Source organism: Catharus ustulatus, chromosome 14, assembly GCF_009819885.2.
Source record: "Catharus ustulatus isolate bCatUst1 chromosome 14, bCatUst1.pri.v2, whole genome shotgun sequence".
Taxonomy (NCBI): Eukaryota; Metazoa; Chordata; class Aves; order Passeriformes; family Turdidae; genus Catharus; species Catharus ustulatus.
The window spans coordinates 20,464,889-20,479,317 of NC_046234.1; the positions used below are offsets into that span (position 1 = coordinate 20,464,889).

At 52.0% G+C, this 14,429-nt stretch overlaps 1 protein-coding gene across 4 annotated transcripts in view; it reads left to right on the forward strand.

The window, feature by feature from the left end:
• Positions 1-14,429, forward strand: part of FGF13 (fibroblast growth factor 13) — a 174,255-nt gene that overhangs the window by 128,288 nt on the left and 31,538 nt on the right. For 3 of the 4 annotated variants that reach the window (XM_033072300.2, XM_033072302.2, XM_033072299.2), the window contains 2 exons: positions 9,757-9,867; positions 12,244-12,347. In XM_033072300.2, coding sequence (XP_032928191.1) covers positions 9,757-9,867; positions 12,244-12,347 — 215 coding nt within the window. Of the gene's footprint in view, positions 1-7,133; positions 7,774-9,756; positions 9,868-12,243; positions 12,348-14,429 lie in introns of those variants that run through there. The other variant, XM_033072301.2, reaches the window with a different exon arrangement.

Below are 14,429 nucleotides of genomic sequence, written 5' to 3' on the forward strand. Positions count from 1 at the left end.
TGTGTCCCATGCTGAGATGTGAATATTGCAGGGAATATATGTGGATATTGCAGGGAATAGGGGGGGACATTGCTGGGAATAGATGTGGATATTCCAGGGAATAGATGTGGATATTGCAGGGAATAGAGGGGGATATTCCAGGGAATGGATGTGAATATTCCAGGGAATAGAGGGGGATATTCCAGGGAATGGATGTGAATATTCCAGGGAATACATGTGACTATTGCAGGGAATAGATGGGGATATTGCAGGGAATGGATGTGACTATTCCAGGGAATAGATGTGGATATTGCTGGGAATAGATGGGGATACTCCAGGGAATAGACGTGGATACTCCAGGGAATGGATGTGAATATTTCAAGGAATAGATGGGAATATTCCAGGGAATAGATGTGAATATTCCAGGGAATAGATGGGGATATTGCTGGGAATAGATGTGAATATTGCAGGGAATGGATGTGACTATTCCAGGGAATAGATGTGGACACTCCAGGAAATGGATGTGGACATTGCAGGCACTTGCAGTGATGCTCCCGAGAGCCAGGGCTGGCAGGTGAGCAGCACAGCCCCCAGTCCCTGCTGGTGTGGGAGGGCTGTGCTGCCACTGCAGTCCCTTGGTCACTGCTGAGCTCCTGGCTGTGCTGGGCCCCAGGCTCTGGGATAACACATTCCCATTTTGGGACCTCAGAGCTGTGGGAGCTGCTCTCCTGTGTTTGTTCTGTGACCTTTCCCAGCTGACTGGCACTGATCTTCTGTGCACTGCACAGACGAGCCTTTGGGCTTGACATTTTGGGATGACTGAATATGAATTAACCTAGGGAAAATATTTCTATTTTTCTATCCTCAAACAATGGCCTCCTTCTCCAAAAGTGGCTGCACTGCCAGGTCACATCAAATCCTGTTTTTACTGATACAGTGCTGCAAAGGAACTGGAATTCACAGCTGGGAAAGGCAGCACTGGGGTTTCTCTCATTAGTCTTTTCTCTGAGAATCTGAAACTGGTGTTCCTTGTATGAGGGGTCGTGGCCACCCTGAGCATTTAGCAGGTCATGTAAGGCATGAAGAACAGACCCAGATTCCTGCCAGTCAGAAGAACTTACCCTGGTAAAGTCGAGTAGATATGAGAAGAGAATGGGCTCAGACCATGAGAACCTTTTGTGATGCATCAGCTACAGAAATATTTTTAATATCCCAGCAGTCCCACTGAAGTGTCTCAGGTGCTGAAGTCAGGGTGTGTTCCTGGGCTTTGCACAGTTCTGCACATCCAGTGCTGTGCCCCTGTTGGGCTGGGGTCTCTTCTGGTTTGGGATTTGTGATTCTGTACCCTGAGAAGATAAAAATTAACCAATCACCTCCTCCTCTGAGGAAGAAGGGAGCTTTTAGGTAAACTGTGTCTAGTGCCATGTCTAGACTGGTGTCACAGGAGTCTCTTTTGATTTTTTTCCTGTTTCTGAGCAAGGCTGCCCAGTGCACTTCTGCAGAAAAAAACCCTTTTTTTATCAGAGACACGCAGAGGAACATCCACATTACTATTTACAAGGGTCCTGATGCTCTCAACATAAAAATACTTAAAAATACTTCTGCTTGCAGCTGCTTGTAGCCATTCTTTACTATTAATTTTCAGGTAGCTCAGTCAGTCTGTTACTAAAACATCCTCAAGTTTGAGCTCTTGGGCTGGAGCTGCTTGGAAGCTCAGCTTGCACTAACCCCTCTCTTCATCTCGGCCTCAGCACAAAGCCCAGGCTGGCTGCTGCTTGAGCTGGCTGCTAAAGCCCAGCTCTGGGTGCAGGAGGGCAGCAGAGCCCTGAGCTGAGCCCTGAGCTGATCCTGAGCTGATCCCTGAGCTGATCCCTGAGCTGATCCCTGAGCCGATCCTGAGCTGATCCTGAGCTGATCCTGAGCTGATCCCTGAACAGATCCTGAGCTGATCCCTGAACAGATCCTGAGCTGAGCCCTGAGCTGATCCCTGAGCAGAGCCCTGAGCTGATCCCTGAGCTGATCCTGAGCAGAGCCCTGAGCTGATCCTGAGCTGATCCCTGAGCTGATCCCTGAGCTGATCCTGAGCTGATCCCTGAGCTGATCCTGAGCAGAGCCCTGAGCAGAGCCCTGAGCTGATCCCTGAGCAGATCCTGAGCAGAGCCCTGAGCTGATCCCTGAGCAGAGCCCTGAGCTGATCCTGAGCTGATCCTGAGCAGAGCCCTGAGCAGAGCCCTGAGCTGATCCCTGAGCAGATCCTGAGCAGAGCCCTGAGCTGATCCCTGAGCAGATCCCTGAGCAGAGCCCTGAGCTGATCCCTGAGCAGATCCTGAGCTGATCCTGAGCAGAGCCCTGAGCTGATCCCTGAGCTGATCCTGAGCTGATCCTGAGCAGAGCCCTGAGCTGATCCCTGAGCAGATCCTGAGCTGATCCCTGAGCTGATCCCTGAGCAGATCCTGAGCAGAGCCTGCCCTGCTGTTGGGGTGCAGGTCCCTGAGCAGATCCTGAGCTGATCCCTGAGCTGATCCTGAGCAGAGCCTGCCCTGCTGTTGGGGTGCAGAGCCCTGAGCAGATCCTGAGCTGATCCCTGAACAGATCCTGAGCAGATCCTGCCCTGCCCTGCCGGCCCAGCCTGGGGCTGGCTGCACAGGAAGGGCTGAGTCATGTCCATGGGATGTTTCACAGAGCAGCTCAGCGATGCAGGACTGGGCTCTGAGCAGCTCTGCTTCCTGGTGAATTGTAATTCTGTTTACTTAGGAGAGCAAAAACCACCGGGGCCTCAGTGCTGCTGTGTCATCCCTGACTGGAGAAAGTCTTGTTTATCTCATCCTGAAAAGAGACATTCTGCTGGCGCTTTTCAGAAAATAATGCTCTACTTTTGAGAGTGTAGGCACTGGAAATAGTCCATAGGTTTGATGTTTGAAGCTTTTTTTTCCTACTTTTTTTGTAACAGCAAGAAAAAAGAGCCTCAGGAGGGGTTCCTGACACCCAGTGCCAGGCTGATTTTTTGTGTCACTCCAGAGCAGCTTCAAGCTTGTAGAGGAGTGGTTTGGGGTTTCAGATGGACTGAGGGAGGCTTGGAGCTGGCTTGGGGTTTTCTTCTTCTGGTCTGATTTTGATGCAGCATTTGTTTTGCCCAAACACTGTTAGCTTATATAGGGCCTGCTATGAATCTTTTACTACTTTTTGTATAGGGGAACAGGAAATATCTGAGAATGCAGTTTGCTCTGAGGATGGGATACTCTGACCCAGGTGCTGGAAGTCAGTTCTACTCAATGTCTTGGGAATTGCTGCTGCTTCCCAGGGCTCAGAGCAGCGTGGGTCAGTGGGGAAGGGATCCCTCTGCTCAGGACATGCTGCACAGTGACTCTGTCTGTCTGTCTGTCTGTCTGTCTGTCCTTGGGCTGCTCCCATGGCAGCTCTGCTGCCCCCTCGGTATTTTTCACCTGGTCTCAGTTTTTGTTTGGGAGGCGGGACTGACTGTAAATCTGTGCCAAGAGATTCAAACTCAGAGCAGAGAGCAGTGGGACCTGCCACAGCACAGCTGGTTCAGGGAGGATCAGTGGGAAACCAGAACTCTGCACTTTCCTCTCGTTCCCTGACAGCCAGCCCTGCTTGCCCTTTGGGCCAGGAGGGGTTTTGGTGCCAGGGGCTGCCTGCTCTGTGCTGCTGGACTCCTGCCCTGCCCCGCTCCCAGAGCCACTCCTGGCTTGGCTGCCAAATTCAGGCTCTGCCTCTGCCCAACCCAGGCAACTGCTGAAGGTTCAAGCAGATTTTAGGGAACAGAATCTGGAAATATTCATCAGCAAACACTCAACAGATGACTGGGAGGGAAAACCATGAATCCAGAGTGGGTGAGATCTTTGTCTGCTCCAGAGCAGTGCAGTGCTGGTGGTGGCAGCTGCAGGGACGTGGTGGCACTGTCCCTGGCAGTGACTGCGCAGTCTGTCCCCTGCTGCTTTCTCTTGGATTGGAGTGGCACTGGCACTGAACCCCGTGGCTTTAATGGGCCCCACTGCAAAAATCACAAACAGAGAGAGACAAGGTGTGTTCAAGGAATGTCTGGTTGTCTTCTACGTTCAAAAGTCACTTGGAATGTGATTTTATTTTATTTTACCTTCTTAGCGTGGTGGGGAGTGAACAGCTCTTGCTTTTCAAAGAAAATAAAGCTGTTCCTTGAGATTTTTGTATCTGGAACACTGAAGTAGTCCAAAGGCTGGTCCTGTACCAAAGACGTTTTCCCAAGCAGATCTTCATTTCCATGTGCCATTTATAGTAAATGAAGACATGTTTGTGGGAGTGCCGATAGATGAAGGGGTTGCTCATGCAAAAAAACTGGAGGGCTGTTTTTTGGAACTTAAATCTGATTATGCATATATGCTATTTTTGTTCTTCTCTTTAGTTATCTGTCAAGGAACATTTGTGCAAATGAATTTTCATTATGGATTTTAAGCGTGCAGGCTGGAATGCTGGCAGAAAGATATCCCAACCATTGCTTTTATATACTGCTTTTCCCTGGGGTTTTCAAGGTTAGCTGAATCCTGAGTTCTGGTTAGTCTCTGTGAAAATGCAATGTCTTGTGACCTTGTAGGACAGATCACAATGAAGCAGCTTCACTTTGATCTGAAGATCAAACACTGCTTTCCAAATTGGGAATATTTATAAAGTAATGGATGAGTCTCAGGAAAAAACCAAGTCTCACTCATGCCTGTACTAGGAGTGGAAGGATGGCAAAATCCATAGTATGTTACCGGTGAGTTGAGTGGGATGAGTTATTGCTAATAATACCCAGTGCTGTCTCCTGTGTTGGGTTTCGCATCTTATGTGGACTGGCACATGAGGGTAGTGGTGGAACTTGTGAATTGCAGCTATTTTTACCCTGCTGTTCAACTGAAATGAGGAATTAGGAGCATTTGTTGGATGTGTTGTGTGCCTGGGCTGCCTCACACACCGTCAGTGTGGGTCTGAGTGCAGCTCTTGCAGCTCTGGGGGCACTGCTGGGGGCACTGGGGTGCCAGGCTCACAGCCAGCTGGGCCAGGGACCTGCAGGGACATACGGGGGACTGTCACAGCCTGGGACTGCTCAGGGTGGGCACTGTCACAGCCTGGGACTGCTCAGGGTGGGCACTGTCACTGTCACACCCTGCTCAAGGTGGGCATTGTCACACCCTGCTCAGGGTGGGCACTGTCACTGTCACAGCCTGCTCAGGGTGGGCACTGTCACTGTCACACCCTGCTCAGGGTGGGCACTGTCACAGCCTGCTCAGGGTGGGCACTGTCACTGCCTGGGACTGCTCAGGGTGGGCACTGTCACTGTCACACCCTGTTCAGGATGGCACTGTCACACCCTGCTCAGGATGGGCACTGTCACACCCTGCTCAGGATGGGCACTGTCACACCCTGCTCAGAGTGGGCACTGTCACTGTCACACCCTGCTCAGGGTGGGCACTGTCACAGCCTGGGGACCCAGACAAGGCCAGCACCAGGTTTGGCTGAGGGCACTGGGGGAGAGGAGGCAGGGACAGATGCCCTGAGGAGCCTGGCCCGGTCTGGAAGCACAGCAGGACCTGGTGCTGTGCCACCAGCCCCCCATGCCCGGTGTGTGCAGGGCCAGGAGAGCTGGCACGGGGCACGGGGGCACAGCTGCCAGCTCTGGTGGCACTTGGCTGTGGTGGCACTTGGCTGTGGTGGCACTTGGCTGCCAGCTCTGGTGGCACTTGGCTGTGGTGTCACTTGGCTGCCAGGATCTGCTGCCATCGCAGCCCCAGCGGGCTCAGCTCCTGCCTGCAGCTCTCGGGGACATCCCGGCCAGCCTCGGCGCCTGTCGCCCCTGCCCCGGGGTAAATTCTCTCGGCAGTTTTTGCCTCCAGCGTGCAGCTCTGCTTCATTTCCCGAGCTGGTTTGGTTTGGGCTCCAGCTGTTGAGAGCACGCTCAAGAGCAGGGAGGGGTGCAAAGGGATCTCCAGGAGCTCCCGTGTCCCGTGTCCGGTGTCCCCTGTCCCGTGTCCCCTGTCCCCTGTCCGGGATGTGGCGGGGCTCGGTCCCGGGCTCTGCCCGGCAGGCTCTGCTGCCCTGGGACCACCGAGCCGGGAGGGATAAACCCGGCTGGGGAGAGCCTGGCCTCGGGGGACACACGGGCACCGTGGGGGCACAAACGGGAGAACGCGACAGCGACAAGGAAATCGCTCTTTCTGAGGATTTCCTACAAAACTGGGGCTGAGAGCGGGCGGTGGAAAGGAGCGGCGAGAGAGGCAAAAAACCTCCAATAAATCCGTGAGGCAGAGAGGGCACATCCTGCAGGGGTGAGGGAAAGGCGAGCGAGAGCTGTGGCCGCAGTGCCCGCCTGGCCGAGCCCCGGCGCTGCTGCCAGCCAGGTGTGCTGGCTCCGGGGCTGCTTGCTCACCGCAGTCACGTCCGTTTGGGTGTCTGCGCTCCGGGGAGGCGGCTCCGAGCGCCGCAGGTACCCCTGCCCTGGCACCCCCTGCCCTGGGCATCCTCTGCCCTGGTACCCCCTGCTCTGGGCATCCTCTCCCCTCGCACCCCCTGCCCCTGAGCATCCTCTCCCCTCGCACCCCCTGCCTTGGTACCCTCTCCCCTGAGCATCCTCTCCCCTGAGCATCCTCTCTCCTGAGCATCCTCTCTCCCCCGGTACCCCCGCCCCGAGCCCCCTCCCCGCCGTGGTCCCGCAGCGCCGGGCAGGGCTCGCCGCTCTCCTCTCGCCCCTCGCCGCGCCTGGAGGGGAGCGGGAGGAGGAGGAGAAGAAGGAGGAGGAGGCACGGAGGAGGAGGCGGCGATCTGGGTTTGCTGCGTCGCCTCGTTTGTGTACCCAGCGCACGGCTCGTGGGGAGTGCGCGGTGCCTGCATCGCTGCCGGAGGGATCCTGGTGCTGCTGCTCCTGCTGCTCCTGTTCCTGCTGCTCCTGCTGCTGCTGCTGCTCCTGCTGCTGCAGCCCCGGCTCGGGAGCCGCTTGTTTACCTGCTGGAAGTGCTGCGGAGCGAGAGCCGAGCTCACCTGGCAGAGCCTTCCCCGGCCGGGCACCCGCGCCCAGCCCAGCGCCTGCAGCAGCTCCGGAGGGCTCTGCTGAGAGAGGAACGAGGAACAAGGATCCAGAAAAGCCCTGCAGCTGCACAGCCCCTGCTGGAGTCTAACAGGTGTTTGCCGGGATTTCAATGGGGAGGGGACGGGTGGGGAGAAAAGTTCAGCGCAGAAATCGGGGCTAGGAGAGATGCGATGATCCTGCAGCGAGTGGAAGTGCCTGTCTGCCTGCAAACAGCGCCTGGAGCGGCCCGGGGGGATGTCCTGCGAGGGATCTGCCTGAGCTCCGGAGAAACGCTCGCCTCTGCCTGCCAGCTTCCCCCTGCCAGGAGTTGGGAGGAATAGAAAAGCACCGGGAAGCCAAAAGGGGAAGATCCCAGAGGACGAAACCGCTGGAGCCCAAGCGTTGCGCGCGGAGCCGGGGCACCGGTGCCCGTGCCACGGCCCGGGCCGTGCTGACCGGCGGTGCTGGCGTGGGCCAGGCTGTCCAGCAGTGTCCCCAGCCTTGGGGACGGCCCAGCAGCATGCTGGCCACCGCTGGCCAGCGCCCCACGCGTGCCTGAGCCGTGGCGGCCATGGCCGCAGCCATCGCCAGCTCCCTGATCCGCCAGAAGAGACAGGCCAGGGAGCGAGAGAAGTCCAATGCCTGCAAGTGTGTCAACAGCCCCAGCAAGAGCAAGGGCAGCTGCGACAAGAACAAGCTCAATGTGTTCTCCAGGGTCAAACTCTTTGGCTCCAAGAAAAGGCGAAGGAGGCGACCAGGTTGGCAGGGGCTGTGTCTGGGGGTTGGTTGGGGTGATGTGTGGGAGCTGGGATGTTCTCAGCTGTGTCAGTGCTCTGCAAGGCACTGCAGGCATTGCCAGTGCTGGTTTGTATGGCCTGACCTGGGTACCCCGAGTCCTTCCCTGTCCTGCTCACCTGGTTTGTTTGGGCAGCACACCTGTGCACCCAGGTGCCCGTGCCAGCTGTGTGTCCCTGTGTCACACACACAGGGCTGTCTGTGCCTCAGCTGCACACCTGTGCACCCAGGTACCTGTGCCAGCTGTGTGTCCCTGTGTCACACACACAGGGCTCTCTGTGCCTCAGCTGCACACCTGTGTACACCCAGGTGCCTGTGCCAGCTGTGTGTCCCTGTGTCACACACACACACAGGGCTGTGTTTGAGGGGCAGATGCTAGCAGGGAAGTCCCCACACCTCTCTCAGCTGTATTTTAAATAACTTTATGCTCTGGAGATCTGGTGTCCTTCACAGAAGGCCCGTGCCATGCTCTCTCTGCTGATTGCAGACGAGGCTTTGTGCTTTCGCTGGCGCCTCGCAGAGCTCTGCTCCAGCCCTGTGCCTTTCTAGGAATGCCACACCTGCAGCTCCCTGTGGGCACCAGCTGCTCTGGTCACAGGTGCAAGGGCCAGGATGAAGGCTGGGTCCCTGCCCTGCGTGGATTGTTTGGGTGTGGGAGGAGCAAACCCCTCCGGCAATGATGCCGTGGCTTTGCTGGGCTGGAGCATCGCTGCTTCTGCCGCTCCACCTCTGCCCTGCCAGCAGCCTGGGGATGGACTAAAGGGCCAAAGGGAGGGTGGGACAATCTCTGCTCAGAAAAGTTGGTAGGTAAGAGCTGTGTGTCCATCAGGACTCGTGCCAAAGTTGCTCATAAGATCTACTACACCTGTACAAACTGCTGTGGGGTTTTGCCCTCAGCCCCTGCTCAAGTGCAGTGCAGCAGCAGAGCTCCCCAGTGCCTTTGGCTGAGGCACAGGGAGCCTCACCAGACACAGTGCTGGCAGTGCCTCACACCAGGGCTCTCTCTGAGCACAGGGAGATGCTCAGAGCCAGCTCAGGGGTGCAGGAGCCCCTGACAAGCAGACCTGTGTGAAGGGCTCCAATGCAGATGTCATTGGCATGCAGTGGCCGTTTTCCTTGCAATCACTGCCCGTGCTTTAGCCACATATCCCGAGTGGCAACCGGACAGCGTCCCCTGCTGCTGTGTGCCCTTTGGTCTGGAATGATAGGGAGTGTGTGAGACATCTCCCTTTCTAGCTGTGGAGCTGGGGATGGCTATGGAAAAAAGAAATCTATCCAAACTATGCGTTGTTTTGATCTTTCTTCTTCTAGCTGATGAGGTAATTACCTCAGCCCTTATGGTAATATTTATTTTGCAGCTCCACACATTGCTACATTTCAGGGTTTCCCTCTCCATTTTCCATATGTTCATTGAGTAGTTTATCTCTTTGGATGCTCTGTACTCTTTGGAGGAATGGGGGTTTGTTTATTGGAGCTGCAGCAGTTCCTGTGCTAAACATTTACTGCTGTATATTTAGGCTCTCTGCTGTCACTGGCTTTTACTAATGTTATTGTAATAGTCTTCTTTTTCCTCTCCATCTGAGAACTCACACCTTTTTAAAAGACTGACTGTACTCTTTGCCAGCTGGTTTTTAATCTGCAGTGAGATAGGGCTGGGCTGCTGAGGCCAGGCACTGCTGGAACTGCATTCACTGGATGGATTTCACTGTGCTGCTCACGTTGTAATCGAAAGTGGCATTTAATCATTCTGGCAATTGATTTCATAGACATGAATTTAATCTCAGCCTGAGTGAGAAGTGTTGCCAAGCTGGTAGCCCTGCTTTTGTTTTGGGTCCTTTCCTACCTCAGCCTTGAGAAGAAACCTGAAGATTTGTTTTCCAGGTCCTGCTCGCTTGGAGCAGCACGCCAGGATTTCCCACATTAATCTCACTGTTGTTTTTTTGCAGAGCCTCAGCTTAAAGGTATAGTAACAAAGCTCTACAGCAGGCAAGGATTCCACTTGCAGTTGCAAGCAGATGGAACAATTGATGGAACAAAAGAGGAGGACAGTAGTTATAGTAAGTGACACGAGCATAAATGGGGTGTTTGGGGTGGTGGTGTCCTGTCCCTGTCCCTGTGTCTTGTCCCTGTCCTGTCCTGTCCCCCCAGAGCTGCTGTCCTGCACTGGCTGGCCAGGGGCAGCACAGGATCCTGCTGGGTCTGAGACAAACACTGATAAAAATCATTTCGAGAAATAATGAACCAGAGGAGGTAATGATGACACATGTGACAAACAAAGCAAATGTTATCTCCATGGCAATCCAGAGAAGTTCATTGCTGTCCTTTGGATTTCATTAGATTTTTTTTTCGGCAGGGAAAATTTTCTCGCCTACTCAGAGCCTGAAATAGAATAACTCTATCTCCACTCTCACAGGGCTCATTCAGCAGCACCCTGCTATGTCACACACCGGGACTTCAGCAGCATTTGCAACTTCACATTTCATATTTATTGTTATTTATTACCTCTCCTAAACTGCACCATCAACTTTCAGCCAGCTTTCCCTCAGGTTTTCTGGGGATTTTTACTTGGTTTTGATTGGGGATTTTTTACGACAGGAAAAGATAACGGGAACATTGAGTTGGTGCATGAAAAACACTCGAGGGTCTCACAGCTAGACAAGAAGGTTTCAGGACTGTAAAATAAGGCAGTGTAGGAAAGAGTGTCCTGCAGGAGGGTCCAGGTGCCCAGCCAGGACTGGCAGACCCCAATGTTTGTGTCCCAAATGCAGCTGTGCCTGCTGCCCCTTCCTGAGCTCATTTCTGTCACACACGAGGGCCAGGGCAGAGAGCTCCTGTCCCTGGGCACTGCTGAGCTCCTGCTCCTTGTGTCCTTCCTTCAAACATCACAGGTGCCACAGGGGAAGGGTAGGATGCACATTGCTTTGGGTTATTTTCATTTGCTAGAACGAATGAAAAATCCATTTCCCTTCCCGAAATCCAGGTTTGTTTTGCCCAAAGCTGCACAGGAACAGGGAACTGAGAGAGAGAAGGGATGGGAGCAGGGGAGGGTCTGTGTGTTTGTGTCTGTGTGTGCACCCTGGCTCTGAAAGGGAAGGAAAAACAGGGGAAAAAGGTTTGATGATGCCCTGCAATTATTTGTTAGCTCTGGATATTTCCATTTTTTCTGCCATGTTTGACCACTGTGGGAAGTGCAGTGCTCAGAGCACCCAACGAGCTCTCGACAGCCCCAAAAGCAGAATTTGGGATCTGTGTTAAATGCTGTCAAGCTGTAATTTTTTTTTTTTTACTAAAGAATGACATTTTAGGGGTTTTCAGGCAGAAAAAGGAATTTATAATGGGTCATAATTCGTAGCCATAATTTTGAAAATAATAAAAATATTTCAAATTCATAATTTGATTTTAAATTGGCTTTAGACAGTGACCATAAATATCAAGCTTCTGCCTGAAGCAGACCGGTTTTTTAGCCAAGTAATAAATCACTGGAAATGAGAAGTAGTTTGGCATCACTTCATCCTATCTCTGCATTTCTACTACAGAGTGGAAGGAGATGCTTTGGGTTATGATAATTTTCTTAACTCCCCTTTATTTTTTAATCCTACATACTGACCACAGAGTTCTGCATTCAACTCCTTATTTCTTGTGTTCAATTCTAACATATCCATGAATCCAAGCTATGCCACAGCTTTGCTTTAGTTTTTTTAAATCTTTTTTTTGTGTTTGCCACTTTGCAGACCAGAATCTTCATTTTTGGAAGAGTTGTTTCTGTGCTTAGAAACCTGCCACTATTAGCAGAAATGCAGCAGAACATTCAGAGCAGCGCAGCTTTGAAAGCACAGATTCAGGGGTTGATCTAAAGAATATGCTGCCCTTTCATTTCATTTTCAAGTTATTTAACTCTGTTTTTTCAAACCCATTCTCCTCCAAAAAAGAGGGAAAATTAAACCCCAGTGAGTTATAAGTGGAAACATTTTCAGATGCTAATGATGCTTTTCAACTTTTCTGAATTTCATCTTTTTCCTTCCTTTTGGTCAAAATGTTTAGCGACTTTGAAATAAAGTTTTGATTGTCTTGAAAGTTTTCTGAGTTTGGTTTTTTTGGGGGTTTTTTTTGCGTGTGTGTGTTTTGTTTTGCTTTGTTTTGTTTTGCTTCTGGATTCCTTTTTGCACCTAATGGCCAAAGAACCCCCTGACAAAAGGCAGCAGGTCAGCTCCTCCAGCTGCCAGCAGTTCCCATCCAGGAGATGTGACACCCTCAGATCATTTCTGAGCTGCTGCTGAAGAGCACTGATGATGGAAGAACTGCCCTGTGGCACCCCAGAAATGAATTTCTGCATGCACAGACATTTTTCGTTTGGTTCTGTGGTCCTGGTTTGATTTTCTGTCCACAGCACACTCAGAGGATTAATGCTGTTCTCTCTCTGCTTTCTCTCCCAGCTCTGTTTAACCTCATCCCCGTGGGCCTGCGAGTGGTGGCGATCCAGGGGGTGCAGACAAAATTGTACCTGGCCATGAACAGTGAAGGATACCTGTACACATCAGTGAGTAACAGCTCCCATTCTGCATCAGTGAACCCTGCTAAATGTGAATTAATGAACAACTTCAGAACCTCTGAAGGGAGGCTGGCAGCAGAGCCAGCTGGGGACAGCCTGGTTCTGCTTCTGAATCTTTTCCATCAGGACTCCTGGGCATGTGTGGGTTCAAACTGAGGTGCCCTTGAATAATCCTGAAGTGTGAAATACAAACAAACCTGAGCCAAAGCCCCAGACAGAAGGGATCCCTTTTCGTGTCCCTGTGGGGTGGTCGGAGGGGAAGGGACAGCTTTGGTGTCACACACCCAAACGTGCCTGAGCAGGGTTTGTGTCTTCCTCTATGATTACTAGAAGGAATTAGAGAAAGGAGTTTATTCTTTTTTTTGGCCAAGATTTTCAAATAGAAGTTTTATAGCTTGCAGGAGGTGAGTGAGTAAAGAACAGCTTTATTATATTTTGGTGACAAATGTCAGTTATTAATTTTCAGTGACGTTTCTCATGAGAGCAGACAGAGGTTTTATTTAAAAAAAAAGAGATACAAGAAAATTTTAAAAATAGACCATATTTCAATTAAGAACATTTAGCTGGACTAGGTTCAGGAGTTTTAATTATACAATTTTAATAGATTTTTCTCAAGGAGGAAAATAGAGGAAAGTGTATTCTTTTATCTACTACAAATGGTTCTCTTCTATAAATGATTCCCTTAATCCTGATAAAAATTAAGCAAACTTATTGAAATCTCTCATTTACTTTGCAATCCTGACAGCTGGGAGCAGGGGCAGCTTTGCATATTTTTTGCTGCTGTGAGAGCAGGAGCAGCTGATGCAGAGCCCTGGGTTTGTGCTGGGGGTGCAGGGATGGCCCTGGCTGCAGGGCTGGCCCCGCTCTGGGCACTCCCTGCTGGCCTGGCACAGCCCTGAGCACAGCCCTGAGCACCCCAGGGCATGGGCAGGGCCACAGGGGGACCCTGCTTTAGGTGAGTGCAGCTTTAGCTTGATGTGCATCTTGGGCACAGCTCTGAGATTCACCTGCTTTGTAATTTTTATTCTTTGCATTGATGAAGGGCAATTCTTCATATGGTTCTGTTCCCATGGCTTGGGTCTTCCTGGAATCCCTCAGTATCCTTGAATTCCACAGTTTATGTCATTGCAGAATTAACTGCTGACACCTCTCTATTTCCCCCTTAGTAACAGTGGTCATTTTTGTTTCCTCGTTAGACAATTATCTTTTACATTTAATTTTTAATCTGCTTGAACTTGGTGGGCTTGGCAAGGCTTTGAACAGACTTTTGTTGTGTGGTTTCCTAATCTGTGCTTATAAATGCTCTTCACAAAGACAGATGTCCACTTCTCTAGGGGAAATTGTCACCCAAGCTCTCAATAATCTTGTGTTCATCCCCTGTTGCCTTCTGAATTGGTCGCCCTGTTCTTTGCAATAATCACAAGAAACTCTCAGAGATAAAACCAGCTCTGGTCCCTGTCAGTGAGCCCAGGGGATGCACAAGGGCTGCTGAGGAGCTGTCCCCTGCCTCAGGCTGCCAGGAGTCCACCTGCAGCCCCATTCTCCAGCTGTTTCCAGCTGTTTCCAGCATTCCTGTTGCTGATACTGCTCCTTTCAGCAGGGGATGTAGCCTGGCAGTCTGATCCATCCAAATGAGCTCTGTGTTTTGGGTTTTGGGCTGTGTTCTTGGTTGGTGTAAATGAGTCCCAGGAGAGCTCTGCTCATTTGCAGCAGTGAACCTGCTCAAGGAAAGCCTGCAGGGAGTGTGGGGAGCAGATCAGCTGGAGGCAGTGACATCCATGCCCACACCTGAGGGTTTCACACCCTGCAGGGATGTGTTCCTGCACGGGACCTGTCAGAGCAGATGGGTGGTGATGTGGGATTGATCCAGGGCTAGAGCCCCACAGAGCAGTGCCAGGACCCTGCAGAGCCCCTGCAGCAGATAGCTGCACCCTCCCCAGAGGGAAATGCAGTCAGCACTGGATGCAGGCTGATGAGGAGAGGGATTGTTGTCTCTGTCACACCTCGGTTCTGGCTCTGCTGTGATGCTGTGTGTGAGCACAGGGCACACAGCACCTCCCTCCCAGGCAG